The 23,444-nt window shown below is 35.4% G+C and overlaps 1 protein-coding gene across 1 annotated transcript; it reads left to right on the top strand.

Moving 5' to 3' along the window:
- On the top strand, positions 1-23,444 carry LOC133324542 (E3 ubiquitin-protein ligase hyd). Its single transcript, XM_061533386.1, has 11 exons — positions 1-62; positions 2,375-2,575; positions 5,286-5,568; positions 5,630-5,847; positions 5,990-6,225; positions 6,285-6,478; positions 17,685-21,161; positions 21,222-21,366; positions 21,426-21,659; positions 22,216-22,691; positions 23,226-23,444. Exons 1-11 carry the CDS (start codon positions 1-3, stop codon positions 23,442-23,444), a joined length of 5,745 nt encoding a protein of 1,914 aa, XP_061389370.1.

Genomic DNA, 23,444 nt, shown 5'->3' with positions numbered 1-23,444 from the left:
ATGGCTTCAATACAATTTGTCCTACAACCCCTACCTGGAACCGATGAACAATTTATTGACAGGTAAGCACCAAGGAAATGAAAGAGCTGAAATAGCATGTGCTCGCTCATCAGTAGAACAGTAGACTTACTAAGTCTGTGTAAAAACAGCTTGTTATTGTAGAATAGCTAAGTTTGTCGATGCTGATCTGTGAAATAATAGGATATAGTTCAGTGCAGTTGTACTTATTAAATCTGAAAATTCTGTTTATTAGTGGAATACTGTATGACCATGTGCTGGTATATTTTAGTATAATTTACAAGGATCAGTAAAAGAGGAGGAAGTTGAGTAATACTATTGACACGAAAATATACAGTATTTTTCGGTTAATTGCACATCAACATTTGCACAAATTTTCATTCAATTAACCGAGGAACCAATTATCCGAACCCGCTTAATTGAATAGTTTTGTTCAATTACAGTAATCACGTATAATTGGAACTACTAATGATTTAAAAAAATCCAATGTCAAATACAAATTACGCTTTCTCGAAGTTTTTCCTTTGAAAAAAATGTATTTAAAAAAGGCAGATTATTTTTCAATTATTATTGTGCAATTAACCGGTGAAAAGTAAAAGGAAATTTATTTTTGATGACATGAATTTTGAACCAATTAAGCGGGAAAATCAATTAACAGGATTTAATTATCCGAGAAAATTTACATGTATTTTCCTATAAAATATTTTTTGCACCATCATGTGGTTCAATTAAGCGTGGAAACCAATTAACCGTAGGGTCAATTAACCGAAAAATACTGTATAACTTTTTGATATTTATATCTTGAGAATAATGTGCTCTAGATATGAGCATCATAAAAAATGGTTTATAACTTCGTAATAAATGGAGTGAGGAAGCTAACATGGATATAATTGAAAATACATAAATTACATTTAATATAATACATTTGCAAGTCCTTACAGAGATGTGCACTATGAATTAATGCCGATATAAGGTTAATGTCAAACTTCAGTTTTAATTCTAAACACAATAAACTTAAATTTCAAAGCGATTAGATTGGAGTCCCTAGACCAGACTTAAGCCAACTTAATCGAAGACGATCGAATGTGACTCCAATTACCTTGGAATAATTAGTGGTCGAAATTATTGCCCTGCATATTCAGATGTAGCCGCATCTCCTATGTTCATATGGTAAACAATGTAGTCGTTCACTTATGGCGGATATTTCCATATTGCTCTGCTATAGCTGAGATAGTGATTAAACCTCTCGCATATGTCATGGCTCAGATAATATGATCATTTAGTCATTCGAGTACGTAATGATATAAATGCCGTTCGGTGGGCATGGTATTACAGGAAGGTAGAGGTTAAGAAGTTCCGACACTCTACGGGTCTTTAACTTCTTATTTCTAAATCCGACGTACGACTAGCGTCCACACAAATAATTCACGATCCAAATTCTTTAAACATAGCTTTTATGCATTTAACTTTTGAGGTACGAACCTTAAGCTCTTTTTGATATTTCGAGGAGGATGTTTTAGTTATTTGAGTTTAAATACGACATAAAATATTTTTTGTTTATTTATTCTTCAAATAATAAATTTGACAGTCTACGAAGATTACGAATTCGCCTCCCTGTTAACCTTAGGAATAAACCTTGATCGGGAGTAGCAGTTATTTAGTATTGACTGGTCTATTACCGGGTGGCTAACTTTTAATGTCGAAATACCAACAAGAACAAAATAAAAATATTAAATATCTTTCAGCTTTTAGTCTCAAAAACGTAATGATAACATTGTGCACGAATATTTTGGTTCGAATAAAAACCATTTTTTAAGTATATTTAAATTTTTTATGTTACTTTTAAAATTAATTTGTTAAAGGCCCCATCCACAACGTACTGTGCGGGACAGTTTATTAATTTTTCATACAATAAATTTGACAATCAGTGAAGACTTCGAATTCGCCTCCCGGTATACCTCATTTAACAGGTCAGGATGCAGAGCAGGATGAAAACTCAAAAATGCTCAAATTCTTCAAATAGTGAGGCTTGTGTGAGTCAAACATTTATTTTCTTATACATTTCCTCTGCTATAACTGAGATAGAACTTTTTGAAGGGTTAGCCTTCTTTATGAAGATTTATTTGACAAATATGTAAGAGAATTGACAATTAAAACCTACTGGGTTAACTAAATCGGATTCAATGTAAATGTACTATAACGGAACGGAATGGTGAGAAGGTGAATGTTTTTGTACGCATACGCATTAAATTAGGAACGAGCCTAACGAAAAAATTACTTAATAATAAGTTGGCACAAATTGGAGACTACTTACAAAAAATAAAAATACATTTTTATGATTTCTTTCCTATTTCAGACTCCGCGAGGTTTCGGATAAAGTCAATAAATTTGGCTTTGGAACGCATCGCATATTTGAACAACTCAAGATTCCTGTTAAAGATGTGGTAATTGGACCTAATCATATCGGTGTTTTGTTGGAGGACGGTAAAGCCTTCCGTGTGGCATTCTCAATTAATACGGATCGTTTGGATCTTAGCAAAAATGATTCGACGAAAAGGCAAGTATAAATAATACCAAGTTTAATAGAAATTCGCTTATTTAAAAATTTATTGTTATTATTTATTTAATATCCAGTGATTGTCTTACCATATATAACTAGAAATTTGCTACATCTAAAAATGTTGTAATATCTTTTTTAAATGAAAAACATACGCCGATTTTTCCATGCTTTTTTCTCTTCATTGTTTGTGTTTGTTTTCAACACACGAAAAAAAAAACAATTGTACGTTCTGTTATATTTAAATAATATAATATATAAATTCATATAAATACATGTGATTTAAAGCTCCCAAAAGTTCAATTTAAATTTAAAAATTAAAGAAAAGAGTTATTTCATTTCTATATAAATCTGTCACTTTAGATCTTCCCGGTGTCCTGCCTGATCGACTTGTTTTCTCTAGATCTACCAGGAACACTCAGTTAATTTTCCCGCGCTATTCCACTGGTTTATATGAAAGATCTTTTATTATTCGTTCGTCACGTTTGTGGAATCAACTTCCTGTTGAACTACGACATTTTTCTTTTTCGCGCAGTGTATTTCAACGCAAGTTTGAAGATTTTGCTTTTGTTTTGTTTTGTAGATACGACAATATTCAGTTATTTTGCTTAGATATTACCAACAATAATCTTTACTGCTTTATTTTTAAATGGCTGGGGAGCCTTTTCTGCTATGTAGTTTGTTAATTCAAATCCATATATTAAGTTAGTATATGAACTGTTTAGTTTTAAAATGAATTTAAAAATGCTTTAAAGTTTGTTACTTCGAATTCATAATTTATATTAAGATATATACAGTATAGTTATAAGATACGTTTTATAATGTGAAGTACACTTTTGTAGTTTTGGCATGTTGCGATATTTATTGGCCAGATGGCTTTTTCGTGGCAATAAAATAAAATAAATAAATGCACAAAACAAATTCGAAGATTCATCATCCCCGACACACAATTTTCAATATAGAAGTATTTTATTCATGCAGACTGTCAATAACAATCATTTATTACACTTTCCAAACTAGAAAAATAACTTGAACTACCTTTAGTATGGGTGATACAATTAATTGGTGGAACACATCTACGCACTTATGTGCCCCGATTTATACTATTTATTAGGCATAGGTTTTGAAACCGATTTCCCCCAAAATAACAAAAAAAAAAAAAAAACATCAAAATGTATTTTTGTATACTCAATATTTTAAAATTGCTATAAATTTTTAAAAGAATATAGTTTTTTAAATTAATTTCTAGTCTGTAACGCACATTTTCCAATTTTCATTTATTATTACGCTCAATATTTTAGGTGAGATTGTCAGCGATGATAATTTCATAAACTTCAACAGTGATAATATAAATATCGGAGGTTTCAATGCCCAATCTCTTAATCCTAGCACAACTTCTATATAATTTGATGAAGTGAAAAATGTTTTGAAATCTAATTTGTTACACATTGTGGGCGTGGTTGAAACTTGGTTCAAGTCCTATTTTAGCAACAAATGGTATGTTCCCGTACTGCAAGAATCGACTAGTTTTTACTATTTTTTTCGATATCATAAAGAAAAAAGTGTTTTCGTAGTAAAAATTAGTTGATTCTTGCAGTACGGGAACATACCAAAAGCAATTCAAATACCGGGGTATGTGATATTTCGTAATGATCGTTTAAGCCGTCGTGGAGGCGGCGTTGCTTTATACATTTCTTATGCTTTGAAAACTAAAATTGTTTCTAAAATTTCCGAAACCGTATGTATGTGAAGCTTTTTTTCTGCATGTAAGTTCATGTACATCCAGCTTAATTATTTGTATTGTATACTTGCCCACTTGTGTTATTACTTGTTTGGAATCTGTGGATTATTATTATTAGTAGAAACTTTGACTCCCTTCGGAATCTTCTTTCCAAATGTAATACATCGGCGGTACACAATAATAAACATTAACATAAACGTTAATCTTGAATTTGCGACGATTTTAATAAAAATATCTCATACAAAAATAATGTATCTTCGTAGAATTCGAGATAATGACGCGACAAAGGGACACCGAAGTAGCCCTTTGGGCTAGTGTAGTGTCGTAATTACTTCCACATGGCAACTTCATTCTATGTTATAGAATTATATTTATAATTGCTTTGTATCTATGTTAACATATTCGTAATTGTATTCGTTACTTTTTACATTACTGTTAATTGTAACCAATGTCTGTTTGCGTAGTTACACTTGCATATCATACTTCAACTGCACAACTTCATCAAAGCTTAATACCATCCTTAATAAATAATGAATATAGTATAATCTTATTCAACGCGTGTTTAATTTCAAATATAATACACAACAGCTAGATTGTCACATATGAATATAAATTAAATAGGTTTTACAATGATAGATACGAAGTTTAGTTTCGTTGGAAAGTATTGAATAAAACCGGGATCATTAACCTTGATCTTAATCGAAGCGGAACTAAAATATGTTTGATTTCCACAAAGACATATGAAGATCACACCTAATTCAAAAAAGCAACTTGCAAAGTAGCAACGTGCAAACAACCCAACGGGTTCTTTGAACAAATAACTTTTTCGATCTACTTTGATTTTCTTTCTAAACGTACTTTAAGCTTATAAAAATAGCTCACATTTAGTGTGGTCCATTATATATATATATATATATATATATATATAGAAATAATGTGATATTGATTATTTTATTTATTTTTTTTCAGCGGAAACAACTCTACTAACACTTCATCCAATTCTAAGACGTCTGCCCCAACATCATCCAGACAACTAGCCCGGTCTAGGGCCCGCTTAATGCGGACTACTGGACGTTCTGGTTCTGGTGGCCAAAGCTCAGGATCAAGAAGTACTGGAGTTATTATAGGTGGTACTTCATCCAGTCGTTCACTTGTTACAGTTCCAGCAACATATGTTCCTGAGGAACTGATCTCACAAGCGGAAGTCGTTCTCCAAGGCAAAAGCAGAAATTTAATTATTAGAGAACTACAGGTTAGCTTTGTTCTGAATATATTCTGCTACATGAATTTGTATCAACATTATTTTCGCACAGCGCACTAATCTTGATGTCAACTTGGCTGTTAATAACTTGCTTTCAAGAGACGATGAGGATGCAGAAGATACAGAGGAAGGTGGTGATAATTACGTTCCTGATGATTTAATTTCACTGCTTGACAACGGTTTTCATGGAGAAAACAATAGTGTAATTATAGATCCATCAGATGGGTTGTTTACCGAGGAAATATTTAGTAATTACTCAAGTATTAGAAGGTAATTTACATTACTTAAATACAGTTATAAAAACTTCATTGGGTTTACGTAATACACTTTTACAAACATTTTTAAAAAATTACAAAAAATAAAAATACAAAAATAATTGTATATACATATACATTTTATTTTTATTCACTAGTCTACTATTTGATCGCATACGCAGTGAACGAAATCAATCTAACTCGAATTCTGAAACTAATCAGTCAAGAACTTCTGGTACGGGGAGCGGTGTTTTGTCCGGCACTGGAAGTTTATCGGCACAGATATCTTCAGTTAGTGCAGAAAGGGAGGCCTTTAGTCGTTGGCGGGATCGCCAATGTTATGTTCCAAGAAGATGGTTGAATAAAGATGATTATGTGTGGGACAAAGATGGAGGTGCGACAAATTAACTTTATAAATAATATATTGAGTTAAAGTGTGATTAATTTTTACAGATGCCAAGAAGAAAGATCCAACTTCAATGAGCTCTCCCATTTGGATTTCTGAAGAACTTCAACCCTGGCCGGACAAGAACAATACAATAAAATTTAAAAAAATCGCTGCCCTATATTCAGAATTCATAGCTATTTCTGAGTCAGGAGAACTTCATTTATGGAGATGGGCTGATGCGGAACCATATAAATCTGAGGTATTTATTCATTTATATATTCATGTAATGTAAGAGGCCTCTAAGACCATATAAATATTACGTAATTAACAACAAACCAGAACTTACAACAGTTCGTCAAAAAACATTGAAAACTACATTTATATATATATATATATATATATAAACAAACTTCTGAAAACTTAAATCACTTATCTCATCTGTAATTTGGACCTCTAAATGCCTTTGTAACAGTCAAACTGATATATATATATCAGTTTCTTCAAACCCTACAATTTTTAACTGTAACAACTATGAATTTTGAGAAAATCTCGAAATTGCAGAATGTTTTGTATTTATACCACTACTTATCTAAATACTTTTTACCATCATCATTAAACTATAAACATATATAAATTTGTTTATGTTTTTTCTACAAAATCGAGCAGTCCCTAAAAATCTACGTAGTTTCTCACAACATTACCTAGCCAACGTAGTCGCTGCAGCTCGATACGTCTGACAATGCCGATGTCCTTGAGTACTTGGTACAACTCATAGTTCATTCGACGGCGATATTCACCGTCAACGCAGATCGGCCCATAGATCTTTCGGAGAAATTTTCTCTCAAAAACTCCAAAAGCTGCCTCATCTGCTTGCGTAAGTACCCCATGCTTCAGATCCATATAACAGCACGGGTAGTATCTGCGTCTTGTAGAGTGTGAGTTTGGTCTCCCGGGAGATGGCCTTGTTTCTAAACTGCTTACTTAGACCATAGTAGCATCTGTTGGCCAACACTATCCTTCTCCGAATTTCAAAACTGATGTCATTAGTTTTATTTATGGCGGTACCAAGGTATATAAAATCTTTGACTCGAGGTAGTCAAAGAGGTAGTTCTCAAGTTCCACAGTTGGTCCGAGTCTACTGGACGTCTTGCGCGTTGATACCATCAGCTTGGTCTTCTCGCCGTTTACTGCCAGATCCACTCCTTCTCAATTTGTTCAAAGCAAGGAATGATTAAAATACGCTCTTTCTCACGATTGCTCACGGCAAGAATTCGAATGTTTTCAATTTATTGCGAATGATAAAGTTACAATGAATGAATAAACATTTGCAATCTCTCGCGAATGTTCGCGTTGTACGAAAAAATCACGAACGATAAAAATTCGCTGCAAGCGTCGTCAATTCGTTCGTTCCCGATCATTTGTTGCTGAAGAACATTCTTTTAAAAAACTCAAAAAACAAAATGTAAATGTTAAAAACAACAACAAACAAAAATATCATAAAAAAGTAAACACAGACAGAACGAATGAATGTGTGTGTAGCAGACAGTGTGTGGAATAACAAAACACATGTCCAACAACTATTGAGTTCACGAACGTTTGTTGTTGTTCTTGTTGTTATTTCGAGCATTCGCGAGAATTCGGGAATGTTTGTTTTCATTCGTGAGAGAATATCAAAAAAAATTTCAACCACCAAACGAAACGAACGATCTTTGTTGTGTGCTCTAACTCGTTTGTTATGTGTGTGCGAGCGAACATTATTTGGCGAATGCTTGTTTTGTAAAGAATTTATCGCCATAAATTCATTCGTAAAATAAGCACAAAACGAAGCGAGCGAATTTTTCAATGTTCGTCCCATTATGTCGATGTTATCGGCGTAGGCGAGAAGCATGTGTTGTTTGGTGTACAGAGTGTCATTTCTGTCCACTTTTGCCTCTGGCATGACCTTTTTCAGCAGGATGTTAAAAACGTCTCACGACAAAATGTCACCTTGTCTGAATCCTCATTCCCGAGAGGTCCTTTCCAACATTCATTGCCACTGGAAGTTATACTGCATAGCCGTATTAATTTTGCAGGAATGCCGAACGGAGGCTTTAAACACCTGTGAACGGATAAGAATGTGGAATGCGGCTTTACAGTCGACGAATAGGTGGAATGTGTTGATGTGTTTTTCGTGGGTCTTTTCCAGGATTTGGCGCAAAGTGAAAATATGGTCAATGATGGATTTGCCAGGTTTGAAGCCGCATTGGAATGGTCTAATAATGTCATTGACCATTGACTTCAGTCGTTCACACAGCACGCTGGATAGTACTTTATATGCGATGGGAAGAAGGCTAATTCCTCAATAGTTGGCACATATCGTCTTTTCTACTTTTTTTGTGCACGGGACACAGGATGTTGAGGTTCCAATCATTGGACATGTTGCAGCAAAATCAACACTTGGGTACCAAAGACCACCATCAAAAAGCCCGTGGTACGTTCAGGAGTGTCGTAATGCTACTGATGTGATGCTAGGCAATGCTAGGGCAGTCCTGCAGACAGTAGCAACACGTAGTATGATGGAGAATTATCGGGAGAAACGGAGAGAGGAGAAACGTATTTTCAGAAAAAAAAGAAACAAAAAAAAAAAAGTGAGCGGGAGCAAATCGAGAGTCAGGAGTCAGAACGTATTCCGGAAATTTTACCAACGAGTAAAATACCAAACCGAAGGCTTTGGTGCTGCCACATCCTCCTGTAGAGATAAAGAAGGAAAGGGTCTGTTCTGTTGGTGCTCAAATGAAGCTGATGTAGAAGAACTTCGTTTTTATATGGATTATAGCAATTCGCTCATCTACTGGAGTGAATCTGGAAATGAGGTCATTTATTTTCCTGTTAACCATATCTTATTTACTTACGCTTTGTACATCTTGAGTACATCCACCAAAGCGAAAACTGCTCCTGTTCTGTACAACGTGCGCACATTCAAAGTGCAGATTCGCAGATATGATGAAAAATTTTAAATGAGTGGAAGAAAGTTTTTTTTTATTTTGATGATGAATTCTATCACCATGATTTTTTTTCAACAAAATATAAAAAAAAAAAAATCATGCAAACAAGGCATAAGCGTTGTTCAGATACATTAGCAAATTATAGTTAATTACTGCTTTATAATCATATTGGCTTTGGTATAAATTTAGTAAATTAGATAAATAAATTAGAAATAAGTCACAACTAGTTTCGTTTGAGGGATGCATTTCAAAACCGATTGTTCCATCAGGTGTTCCGCAAAGAAGTCACCTAGGCCCGGTTCTATTTCTATTGTTTGTAATTGATTTGCAGAATTCTCTATTGCATTCCAATTTTCTAATGTATGCAGACGATGTCTAGTTATACATTACCCATCATTCTGTAAAGAAAGCTAATTTACTTCAGCATGATTTAAATAGCCTATTCCAATGGTGCAGATTAAGTTGTATAGACTTAAATTTAAACAAATGTAAACATAAAGTAGATGACTAAATAGCTCGGTTTTATCAACTGTATAATCTTTTATTGTTCTTTGTATTTTAATGGATCCAAAATTAAATTTTGATAATCTTGCTATATCTTTGTTAAAAAAAGCCTATGGTGGTGTCTTAGGATTTATAAAACGATGGACAAAAGAATTATGGCTAGAATGAGAATGATCAACGAATTAAAAAAATTAAGAGATCGAAGAAATATACTATCCCTAAGTGACCACGGGTATGAAAATAGAAGTACGAATTATGTCACAAACGTTTTCATATATTTAATTTCTATAGATTTATACTAAATGTATGTCTCAATAAAGATGCGTTTATGTATGTATAAAGCGCCATTAAAAACGACCTCGTGGTTCCAAGCAGATACACATCACTTCTAACTCCAATAAAAGTGGCAGTTGCTTTTAAATTGCTTAGACAAGGTGGTTATCAACACCAAATTGGCCAATATATGGGCAATATTGCCAATTTTTTAATATTCCATTTTCAAAAAATCAGCTTTTTTGTTTTTGTGGCACATCTATGATTTTTGGTACACATATAGAGAAAAATGTCCTGACTCCGAAACCGTTCGCGATCAAATTTTTGGTTGATGCGCGCAAAAGTTATCGAGGTTTTAATTTTGGGCATAAGAAAAAATCTTAAAATTACGCCGTTTATTATATTGACCAAAAACGTTGATATATATCTTCCTCCGTAAAATAAGAATATGAATATATTATAATAATCACGATAAAGTTGCACATATTCGCGAAATATGAGAAAAATGAAAAAAATATAGCAGATTACATCAATATTTTCAATATATTAATGACATACACACACCTAAAAAATAATTTAAAAATATCTACATAATCTAAACACCATGATGAATCAAATGATATCAAAATCACACAAGTCCGTGTAGCGGTTTCTAAATCACAGCGACAACAAAACAAGATATCGAGGAACAATATTTGTTTTTGGTTCGAAAAAATAATGTCATCATATTTATTTTTTTAATTGTATACAAGAAATTTCAGAAAAAAAATTTGGGGTTATTCTGCTATTTTACCCGAATTTCGCCGAAAAATTGACATATATAATAATAATCACCTTTTGCGTATAAGTATACGCCTTGCGGATTATATCAAGACCCTTCCGATAAATCTTAGAATTCTATAAATAGGAATAAATCTTAAAATAAAATAATATTATAAAATATACATTTTAAATTGCGTGTAAATCGCGTAATTCTCAAAATCATTTGATGCGCATGCGGTTTCAAGGAAGTACTGAAGTTTATCTTCCAATCCATATATATTTTGCGAAATTTCAATTGGAGGCTAAGATGTGCCACACGTTACATTGAAGTACCCAAAAAATCGTAAAACGCGAATAATTCCCGAATACTCCATATGCCATTAAAGCGCATCCGATTTCGGTGTGCACCCTAAAAAAATACATCGATCTATACCGATTTCAATGTGGTCCATTAAGAACCATGGATGTGCCAGCTCACACTATTTTTGAGATAAATTGCGTCTAAATCGCGTAATTCTCAAAATCATTTGATGCGCATGCGGTTTTCAGGAAGTACTGAAGTTTATCTTCCCATCCATGTATATTTTGCGAAATTTCATTTGACGGCTAAGATGTGCCGCACGTTACATTGAAGTACACAAAAAATCGTAAAACGCGAATAATTTCGGAAAACTCCATATGCCATTAACGCGCATCCTATTTCGGTGTGCACCCTAAAAAAATACATCGATCTATACCATTTCAATGTGGTCCATTAAGAACCATGGATGTGCGAGCAAAATCTATTTTTGAGATAAATTGCGTACATCTCTCTTTCGGCTGAAGTTTTTAAAGTTCTCTTTTCGAAAAAGATCAAAATCCGTATGAGGTCATTTATTGAAGCGGAAATTATACACAGAAAACGCAAATAAATCCGCGATATTTTCAAAAACATTTTTTGCCAAATTTCGTGTTTTTGGAAGACCAGTTCCCGCCGTTCTAGTAGATGGATTTTCACGAAGAAGATTTTATATCATCCGAAACGTAAAAAACCTTATTGATCGCGGGTACCCATATCATTCAGTTGACAGATCTAAAAATTTGGCCCGAAAAATAGGTTTTTTAGAAATTTGATCGCACAAAATTCGCACCTTCTGATGAGTATTACTCTGAAGCTGTTCATACTACATACACAAAATACATATCAAATTACGCAGATTCGCGACTACAATAATCTTATAATCAATTTTTATAAATTCCTGTTTGCGTATTAAAGCTAGAAGTAAAATTAAAAAAACACTCAAAATCGAGCTTCAAAATGTCAGCATCATTTAAAGGTAGATGCAGTTAATATTTTGAAAAATGATACATAAGGGGCGTAGTCCCCATTTTGTTGGCTTCCAGTTTTATTTTGACACGAAGACCGTGCAATGAGTGGCTTAGTCACAAATCGATAGAGAACATAAAAAAACTGGTTCGCCTCAACGTCTTTTTACACATTTTTTTACATTAAGGTAGACACAGCTTCCACCAAAATAAAGTTTGGAGGTCAATATCATGAACAGTTTGCAACGACAGATCAATTAACCCAAAACTATTCACTTTATACCATATACTTAAGTAGTTCCCGAGTTATAAAGGGGTGAACCTCCGCTTCAGCTATGTTAAAAAATTGGCAATATTGCCCATATATATATATATATATATATATATATATATATCAGTTTCTTCAAACCCTACAATTTTTAACTGTAACAACTATGAATTTTGAGAAAATCTCGAAATTGCAGAATGTTTTGTATTTATACCACTACTTATCTAAATACTTTTTACCATCATCATTAAACTATAAACATATATAAATTTGTTTATGTTTTTTCTACAAAATCGAGCAGTCCCTAAAAATCTACGTAGTTTCTCACAACATTACCTAGCCAACGTAGTCGCTGCAGCTCGATACGTCTGACAATGCCGATGTCCTTGAGTACTTGGTACAACTCATAGTTCATTCGACGGCGATATTCACCGTCAACGCAGATCGGCCCATAGATCTTTCGGAGAAATTTTCTCTCAAAAACTCCAAAAGCTGCCTCATCTGCTTGCGTAAGTACCCCATGCTTCAGATCCATATAACAGCACGGGTAGTATCTGCGTCTTGTAGAGTGTGAGTTTGGTCTCCCGGGAGATGGCCTTGTTTCTAAACTGCTTACTTAGACCATAGTAGCATCTGTTGGCCAACACTATCCTTCTCCGAATTTCAAAACTGATGTCATTAGTTTTATTTATGGCGGTACCAAGGTATATAAAATCTTTGACTCGAGGTAGTCAAAGAGGTAGTTCTCAAGTTCCACAGTTGGTCCGAGTCTACTGGACGTCTTGCGCGTTGATACCATCAGCTTGGTCTTCTCGCCGTTTACTGCCAGATCCACTCCTTCTCAATTTGTTCAAAGCAAGGAATGATTAAAATACGCTCTTTCTCACGATTGCTCACGGCAAGAATTCGAATGTTTTCAATTTATTGCGAATGATAAAGTTACAATGAATGAATAAACATTTGCAATCTCTCGCGAATGTTCGCGTTGTACGAAAAAATCACGAACGATAAAAATTCGCTGCAAGCGTCGTCAATTCGTTCGTTCCCGATCATTTGTTGCTGAAGAACATTCTTTTAAAAAACTCAAAAAACAAAATGTAAATGTTAAAAACAACAACAAACAAAAATATCATAAAAAAGTAAACACAGACAGAACGAATGAATGTGTGTGTAGCAGACAGTGTTTGTGTGCTCTAACTCGTTTGTTATGTGTGTGCGAGCGAACATTATTTGGCGAATGCTTGTTTTGTAAAGAATTTATCGCCATAAATTCATTCGTAAAATAAGCACAAAACGAAGCGAGCGAATTTTTCAATGTTCGTCCCATTATGTCGATGTTATCGGCGTAGGCGAGAAGCATGTGTTGTTTGGTGTACAGAGTGTCATTTCTGTCCACTTTTGCCTCTGGCATGACCTTTTTCAGCAGGATGTTAAAAACGTCTCACGACAAAATGTCACCTTGTCTGAATCCTCATTCCCGAGAGGTCCTTTCCAACATTCATTGCCACTGGAAGTTATACTGCATAGCCGTATTAATTTTGCAGGAATGCCGAACGGAGGCTTTAAACACCTGTGAACGGATAAGAATGTGGAATGCGGCTTTACAGTCGACGAATGGGTGGAATGTGTTGATGTGTTTTTCGTGGGTCTTTTCCAGGATTTGGCGCAAAGTGAAAATATGGTCAATGATGGATTTGCCAGGTTTGAAGCCGCATTGGAATGGTCTAATAATGTCATTGACCATTGACTTCAGTCGTTCACACAGCACGCTGGATAGTACTTTATATGCGATGGGAAGAAGGCTAATTCCTCAATAGTTGGCACATATCGTCTTTTCTACTTTTTTGTGCACGGGACACAGGATGTTGAGGTTCCAATCATTGGGCATGTTGCAGCAAAATCAACACTTGGGTACCAAAGACCACCATCAAAAAGCCCGTGGTACGTTCAGGAGTGTCGTAATGCTACTGATGTGATGCTAGGCAATGCTAGGGCAGTCCTGCAGACAGTAGCAACACGTAGTATGATGGAGAATTATCGGGAGAAACGGAGAGAGGAGAAACGTATTTTCAGAAAAAAAAGAAGAAACAAAAAAAAAAAAAAAAAACGTGAGCGGGAGCAAATCGAGAGTCAGGAGTCAGAACGTATTCCGGAAATTTTACCAACGAGTAAAATACCAAACCGAAGGCTTTGGTGCTGCCACATCCTCCTGTAGAGATAAAGAAGGAAAGGGTCTGTTCTGTTGGTGCTCAAATGAAGCTGATGTAGAAGAACTTCGTTTTTATATGGATTATAGCAATTCGCTCATCTACTGGAGTGAATCTGGAAATGAGGTCATTTATTTTCCTGTTAACCATATCTTATTTACTTACGCTTTGTACATCTTGAGTACATCCACTAAAGCGAAAACTGCTCCTGTTCTGTACAACGTGCGCACATTCCAAGTGCAGATTCGCAGATATGATGAAAAATTTTAAATGAGTGGAAGAAAGTTTTTTTTTATTTTGATGATGAATTCTATCACCATGATTTTTTTCAACAAAATATAAAAAAAAAATCATGCAAACAAGGCATAAGCTTTGTTCAGATACATTAGCAAATTATAGTTAATTACTGCTTTATAATCATATTGGCTTTGGTATAAATTTAGTAAATTAGATAAATAAATTAGAAATAAGTCACAACTAGTTTCGTTTGAGGGATGCATTTCAAAACCGATTGTTCCATCAGGTGTTCCGCAAAGAAGTCACCTAGGCCCGGTTCTATTTCTATTGTTTGTAATTGATTTGCAGAATTCTCTATTGCATTCCAATTTTCTAATGTATGCAGACGATGTCTAGTTATACATTACCCATCATTCTGTAAAGAAAGCTAATTTACTTCAGCATGATTTAAATAGCCTATTCCAATGGTGCAGATTAAATTGTATAGACTTAAATTTAAACAAATGTAAACATAAAGTAGATGACTAAATAGCTCGGTTTTATCAACTGTATAATCTTTTATTGTTCTTTGTATTTTAATGGATCCAAAATTAAATTTTGATAATCTTGCTATATCTTTGTTAAAAAAAGCCTATGGTGGTGTCTTAGGATTTATAAAACGATGGACAAAAGAATTATGGCTAGAATGAGAATGATCAACGAATTAAAAAAATTAAGAGATCGAACAAATATACTATCCCTAAGTGACCACGGGTATGAAAATAGAAGTACGAATTATGTCACAAACGTTTTCATATATTTAATTTATATAGATTTATACTAAATGTATGTCTCAATAAAGATGCGTTTATGTATGTATAAAGCGCCATTAAAAACGACCTCGTGGTTCCAAGCAGATACACTTCACTTCTAACTCCAATAAAAGTGGCAGTTGCTTTTAAATTGCTTAGACAAGGTGGTTATCAACACCAAATTGGCCAAGGTCATCTTTTAGAATTATCACAGCAATCTATCACATTTCACAGTAATTTCACATTCTATAGAAAAAATTTAATACATTGCTTTTTTCCAACCAGTGACATCTCTTACAGGAGGTCCATTTGAATTGAGGTCATCAGCCCACATTTGAACTTTGCAACTGCCCCTTTGCCAAATCGCTGTGTTGCACCATAAAATCTACTAAAGTTTGGAACTGACGTTGCTGAGTCAGTATCTTTTTGGCGTCAGATATAAATAAAACCTTTAACTGTGCTAACTTACATGTTTCGCTTCATTTGCGTTTGCTATTTTGTTAACGCAAGATATTTTCGTTTAACGAACGATTTTGACATACGTTTTCGTATTACAGAGTGCGGTGATGCCGCACTTGCGTAAAGTAAATGCGAAAGGAGATACGAAAACGAATTAGAGAGTAAGAATTACTCGATCCGGAGGGCTACTCTGTATTGCGATGCGTGAGAAAAATTGTAATTGTAAATTGTAAATGTCGGTGGTTGGTAAAAGTAATATATTATTTTTTTATATAAAATGTGAAACTAGGTGTGCATATTTATAGGTTGGTGTTGATAACTACCTTGTCCAAGCAATTTCAAAGCAGCGGCCTCTTTTATTGGAGTTGGAATTGTTGTGGATCTATTTGAAACGACGAGCGATTAAAAAATACATAAACGAATCTTTATTGAGACATATCATATAAATCTATAAAAATTAAATATTTGAAAACATTTGTCACATAATTCGTACTTATATTTTCATACCCGTGGTCACTTAGGGAGAGTATATTTGATATATCTCATAAAATTCTTTTTTTTTAATTCGTTCATCATTTTTGTTTAAAAAAACACTCGTACCACACAAAAATATGTTTTCATTTACAATTTTGTGGCGACAGTGTTGCCCTATTTTCAATTTAGTTTGCGAATGCGTTTGCGTGAACGTTACAGAGTACCAAATTGTACTCTTAACGCACTTAGCTTTCGCATCGCACTTGCTTTCGCAACGCAATACAGAGTAACCCCCCCGATACAATTTTACAATTTTTCGCATCGCATCGCAATACAGAGTAACCCCCAGAATTAGCCAACGTGCCATAATATCGCTGTGTTGCACCATAAAATCTACTAAAGTTTGGAACTGACGTTGCTGAGTCGGTAACTTTTTGGCGTCAGATATAAATAAAACCTTTAACTGTGCTTACTTACATGTTTCGCTTCATTTGCGTTTGCTATTTTGTTAACGCAAGATATTTGCGTTTAACGAACGATTTTGACATACGTTTTCGTATTACAGAGTGCGGTGATGCCGCACTTGCGTAAAGTAGGTGCGAAAGGAGATACGAAAACGAATTAGAGAGTAAGAATTACTCGATCCGATACAATTTTACAATTTTTCGCATCGCATCGCAATACAGAGTAACCCCCAGAATTAGCCAACGTACCATAATTTCTTTTAGCAATCTGTTTCGTTCCAAAATTGGAAATTTGGAAATAACTTTGTCTATAACTTCCACCTTTAACCTATAGTAGGAGTATCACCTCTGTTGCAAATTTTTAAATTATTATTTAGAATAAAATTGAAAGGGGACGAAGAGGGTGTAGTTTTTGTCCTTGAGCCCAGTTATCATATGTTTAACAATATATGGCTCCCCAATGTCAGCATTTTTTGTGCAGTAGTGAAGGAGAAGTTCCGCCGCTGGAGCCCTATAATAATGCAGGTTTATTCGCACCAACCTCAGACTCCGCAGCATCTGTTTGTTTTTGCGATTAGGGGAGAGGGAACTGAATATGCCTTTGGAGTATTTGACCACCAGACCGCCGTTCTTCTTAAAGGCGTTTAGCTTGACGGAAGCTGTCGTTGAAGAAACTAACATTTATTTGAAATTATCTAATTATTTTATTAATTTATTATTTTATTTATTTTTTTTAGGTTGAGAATGTTTATCACCCAAAAACAATTGCGCTTAATTTAACAGAAAAAATTGAACATATTTCGGCTAACTTCATACGTTGTTCTGTGGTCACTGAAAACAATCGTGTTGCAACTTGGATGGACGAGCAATTAGGTTATATTGGAAATAAATTGGAACACGGAGCAATATTATTCAGCGAATTCATGGTTGATCCAATAGTGTCTGTTAACGTATGTTCTTTATATACTGCTGTTCGTACTGAAAATAATAACGTATACTGGTGGGGTGTATTGCCCTTTGACCAACGCCGATATTTGTGGGATAAAAGCCGTACAAAGTTGAAAAAACCGTTTAAAAGCGTTTCTTCTGACATTGCCGTGGGAACTCAAGTAATTATGAAGAAATGTCCCAAGTACCAAACGGGCTCTATTGGATTTACATGTGCGAATGGGGTACCAAAAGTTGGACAACTATTAAACTCTGTTTGGGATTCAAACGACGTGTGTAGATTCAAAATACTTAACGTAACAAATGCTGGTGGAACTGAAAAATTACAACAAACTAGTTGTAGCAGCGCCGGCCCTTCTTTGGAGAAGGAATCAACAAAAAGTGTTACAATTCAAAATGTGTCTTCGAACAAAAGCTCCTCCTCAAATAAGGAGACTACTGATAGAATAGACATGCCGCCTCCTCCGTCTCCTGCATCGAGTACATGTAGTGATACCGGCAGTGTTACGTCTCATAAACGCACGAAACGCATGGCTGGAAAAGATGAAAATTCTGATGGGAAAAAAGATGAGGAATTGTGGCAGTTGAAAGACGTTGTGTTTGTCGAAGATAAGCTTGGTCCTATCGGTAAAGTACTAAAAGTTGATGGAGATTTTGTAGCTGTACGATTTCCAATGTCGTCGCCCATACCACCCTCTTCATCGGCCTCGGCTAGTGCAGCAGCTAGCGAAGGCAAGGAAGACGACTGGCAGCAGTGTCGTTTGTTACGCCGAGAAGATGTACAGGTCTACAAAACAGCAATGGCTTCAAGGGGCCCGGAATGGTTACAAAAGATGCCCAAAAAAATCAATATAAGTCATGGTAGCGATGCATCTGCCTTTCAGCTACTTTCCTTAGCAGTAGATTTGCGTGGAATACATGTAGTGAAAAAGGTTGGGAGCAAACTACATTACAGTTTATACAACTTGTATAACAGTAAACAAGAACAAAATTGTCAATTTCCGACTGATAGCGGCTCATTTATGGGTGCATCTCCCAATAATATTTCCATGATATGTAATAATGATAGCAGTGGTAATACTAGCACAATTGTCGTGCGTGACGGAAACCGGGCACTCTATCCAATGGCAAAGGATTGTGTGGGTTCCATAAAAGATCCTCAGTGGTTCGATTTATCTCCAGTAAAAGCCGTAGCCATGACCACTATATCGCTTACTTCGACATTGAATAACAGCAATCAAAAATCAAAGGTGTGCATGACAGCCCTGTTATTTGAGTCTCAAAAATTAATGCCACATATTCTGCGGTGTGATGTAAAGAATGTCTTTGCGGTTCTAAATCAATTGGAAAAAGAAGACCGCAATGATGCGCTAGCGATATTGGACGAGAGGTGCGATGGATCACGAAATATCTTTCATGCCTGCACTGTAATGTGTTCTCCGACTACGAATAAGGATTCGGACGAGAAAAAAGTCTCAACATTTACGGGTATAACATCGCGATCTTCTCCTGCGCCAACTTCCGTCTTCTCGACAAATGCATCTACGGCAATTGACAACTCTTCAGTACCATCTACATCTAATGCAGCTAATTCCCAATCGTCCCCAGCATTTCCGAATGTATCGAATGTATCGGCCTCAATGTCATCTGTTAACTCTACGTCTCGAGAAGGTCGGACTGTAAGTTTGCGAGAAATGATGAATCGTCTTATCAACACGGATATGGAGCAAACGGCACCGAATAATGTGAGTAATATGGCCAGCAGTAACAGTGATGATAACAATGTGTACATTGCTCCGTGGACAATAGAGTCAAACACAAGTTCGTCGGGAACCAGTGCTAACGATGCAGTTAGTGGAAATCCTGCCGAAGAAGATATTTCTAAAATAATTGCGGGATGTAGCAGTAGCGCAGCAACGCATAAGTTCACTTCACCGAACTACGTGTTCGATCCAATACAGAGACGAGAAAATGCCACAGTTATCCTTCAGCAAATGTGCTCAAGCCCGGCTTTGCGTACCTACCTCTATCAATTTCTCAGCAGTAAAGATGCTCAAGGCCAGACTCCATTTATGTTAGCAGTCTACAATCGAGCATACGAAGCTGGAATAATACTTTTGAACACAATTCTATCGGTCGCAGATAAAGACGTGGCCATGAAGAATGCAATGATATTTCCACCGGGATCACCTCCGGATCAGTCGCCCCTATATGTGATTTGCTACAACGACACCTGTTCATTTACGTGGACTGGAGCAGATCATATTAATCAAAATATATACGAGTGCAAAACGTGTGGTTTGACAGACTCACTTTGTTGCTGCACTGAATGCGCAAGAGTGTGCCACAAAGGACACGATTGCAAACTGAAACGAACCTCTCCAACCGCTTACTGTGATTGTTGGGAGAAATGCAAGTGTAAAGCTTTGATAGCGGGCAATCAAAATAAACGATTTGCGCTTTTGTGCAAACTTGCATCATGCACAGATTTGGTCACGAAATTCAACGCTAAGGGTGAGTCCATACTGTTGTTCCTAATTCAAACGGTTGGAAGACAAACTGTAGAGCAACGCCAGTACAGAGCAAATTCGCGTGTGCGCAATGTCGGCGGTGGAGCAAGTGGATCGGGTAGTGGTAGCAACTCAACACGAAAATCGTCAACATCGAATGATGTAGATGCAAACATGCCCGACCATGACTTAGAGCCTCCAAAGTTTGCTAAGAGAGCATTGGAGCGTTTACTGATTGACTGGCATGCTGTTAGGGCAATGATTATGACCGGTGCTGAAAAAAGTGAAACCACTCCTCAGCAACCCCCAAATTCCTCCGACGTTTCTAGCTCCGAGAATTACAATATATATTTACAAAATCAGAGTGGATCAACTTTACTCGATAAGTTTACGCACAACTTATTTGTCAAATGTTCTTCAGATCACTTGGACACATTACTAATGACATTGGTGCGGGAAATGCAAAACGATTCTATTCCAGATCGAATCGAAGATGCAGAAATGGTTGCACGTCGGTTTGTTCGTTCAGTTGCCCGTGTATTCGTAATTTTTAATCTTGAGAAATTTCCGAATCCTGAACGCCGTAAACCTCTTTCAGTGCCACTAAAACACATACAGAGTTGTGTTAAGGTTTTCCAAACATTACATAGGCTAGCCATCGAAGAACTATGTGAAGTATCAGAAGCGTTAATAGCCCCAGTCAGATTAGGTGTTGTGCGTCCAACAGCACCATTTTTGTCTTCGTCTAACGTTGACGTAAGTATTTGTGTCTGCTATTAAAAAATAAAAAGCCTTAACCCTATTTTCTTGAACTAGAATTCTGACGACCTCTTTAGTGTGGATCCATTGGCGCCATCGTCAGTTGCAGAGTCAGTTATTGACACAAATACTGTTCACGAAAATGCTAGCGAACAAGCTGGAAATTTCAACTTTCAACAAAATTATGGAATTGATAGTATAGGTATTCTAAAAATTGATCTACACAAATGTAACTTTTTCTTATTATGTTATTGTTGACAGCTTTAAGAGACACTTCTGAAAGCGAAGAAAACACTAACCGAGATGGTGCAACAAATAATCAGGATGAAGACATTCTAGAGAGTGGTCGAAATGATGATGCCATCCAGGATGACGAAAGTGATAATGAATATACATTCAATGAGCCCGAAACCGAATCCGATTCCGATGACAACCAAAGCAATCAAGATGCTCAACGAAGTGTTCAAACAGGCGCAACAGTTGGATCTGAAACAGGTTTAGATTTGAAATTCTATTTTGTTTTATGAATATTTTTTTTCATCAATTTATTCAACCTAAACCAAGATGTGTTTATCGTTATATATATGTAGGCATTTGGACTGTTTGGTATCTTTTCATTCATAGCTAAATTAATAAATTAGCAGTGGTATTTAAAAGATTTGAAAACAATAATAATCCTCTTAAAATCCCATATTCATTCTCACCAAACATTTGGTTGCGTAGTTTTTATAAAAAAACGAGAAGCAACCACTCTGTTTATTGAGAGTGTCAATGTTGTAGTTTTGAAACATAAAATAAAATATAAAAACGATTCTTCTTAATTTACAATTTTAATGGATAATCCAATTAGCAAAGACGTGTTGTCTGCGCTACCCTTGGTACAAATATTCGTTTCATGCGATATCACATTAAACTATGCCAAACTAAAATATGTTTCTTATAACGATAAAATTTGATAAACACATAGTTTACATTGGTCCTTTTCTTACTGGTTATGTTTATTATATATATATATATATATTTAAGGAATTAAAGTTCATTACCTTTACAGATATTGGTGTTCTGTTTCTTGAAGATGAGTCGGGTGATTCCTCTCCTCAAGAAGAAGAAGGCTCAGAAGATGGAGAAACAGATGATCATGATGATGATGAATTCACCTATGCCGATCACCAGTTGGAACGCAGAAGTAATAATTCGAATAATCGCAATGATTTAGCACCACAATCTATGCAGTGGGCTATACGCAGTCGAGACACAGCGCGGTCATCTGTTCGAATGCCTGCTGGATCAAGCCTAGTCTTTATAGATCCCATGGCATTACGTCGTTCCACAGTTCCAGCTAGTACTGCAGTCGCTGCACCTCCACAGGAGCAACATACAATGGCAACTACGTCTAGCAACTTAGCACGTGCATTTGGAATAATAGTTCGTCAAATATCAGAACTAATGTGCGCTCTAACGTATAATATACTAAATGACATCGAAACTTCATTGAAAGTACTTCCTGAAGAGGTCACAAAGTTACAGGTTTGTACCACGTCATATTCCATACCATATTCAGGTCCATACAATTGTTTAGAGGTATCCAGACTTCTCAATTAGCGCCACTGTCCTTTAAAAAAAAACACCACAAATGGCAATACCACTGCTAAAAACCAAGCGATATCTCATTGAGTTTCTTAAAATTTGTTTATTTTATCTTCAATACTTTCCTAGCTTCTTTATTTTATTAGACAATAGTTAATTTATATATACATATATATATATATATATATATAAATAAGTTACATTATGTTTGAAATGTATGTTCTCTGGAATGCGTGAACTAATTTTGTTTCTGTCAGCACATACTGAAAATTTTCTGAATAAATTATAAGAAAATTAACGATGCTGAATGAGAACGTAACACGTATATTAAAAAGCATCTTATAACAAAAGTGGTACTGTGTTATAATGGGGTTACAAAAATGGACCAATCACACGTTGTCTTATATAGATTCTGTTTGACATAGTTTATGTTATATTTGTTTTCTATTCTATTATTAACCCTTTTTGTTTCAGGAATTTGTTGAGAAATGTTTAAAACCAACATGGGATTGGATGTTTTCCGTAATGGACAGTACCGAAGCCCAACTTAAATTCGGAGCATATTTAACAAACTACACCGATCCAGCTCATCCACTTCATCCATTGAATTTAAGCGCACAGAATAATACAAATCAAAACAACGGGCAGGCGAACAATGCGGGACCCGTTGGTATTAATATATTGGGTATGTAA

Source organism: Musca vetustissima, unplaced genomic scaffold, assembly GCF_032173495.1.
Source record: "Musca vetustissima isolate MV318-11 ecotype Yass unplaced genomic scaffold, APGP_CSIRO_Mvet_v1 utg11258, whole genome shotgun sequence".
NCBI classification, from domain to species: Eukaryota; Metazoa; Arthropoda; class Insecta; order Diptera; family Muscidae; genus Musca; species Musca vetustissima.
The sequence above is the reverse complement of the archived record's forward strand: the minus strand, read 5'-3'. Positions and strand labels throughout refer to the sequence as shown.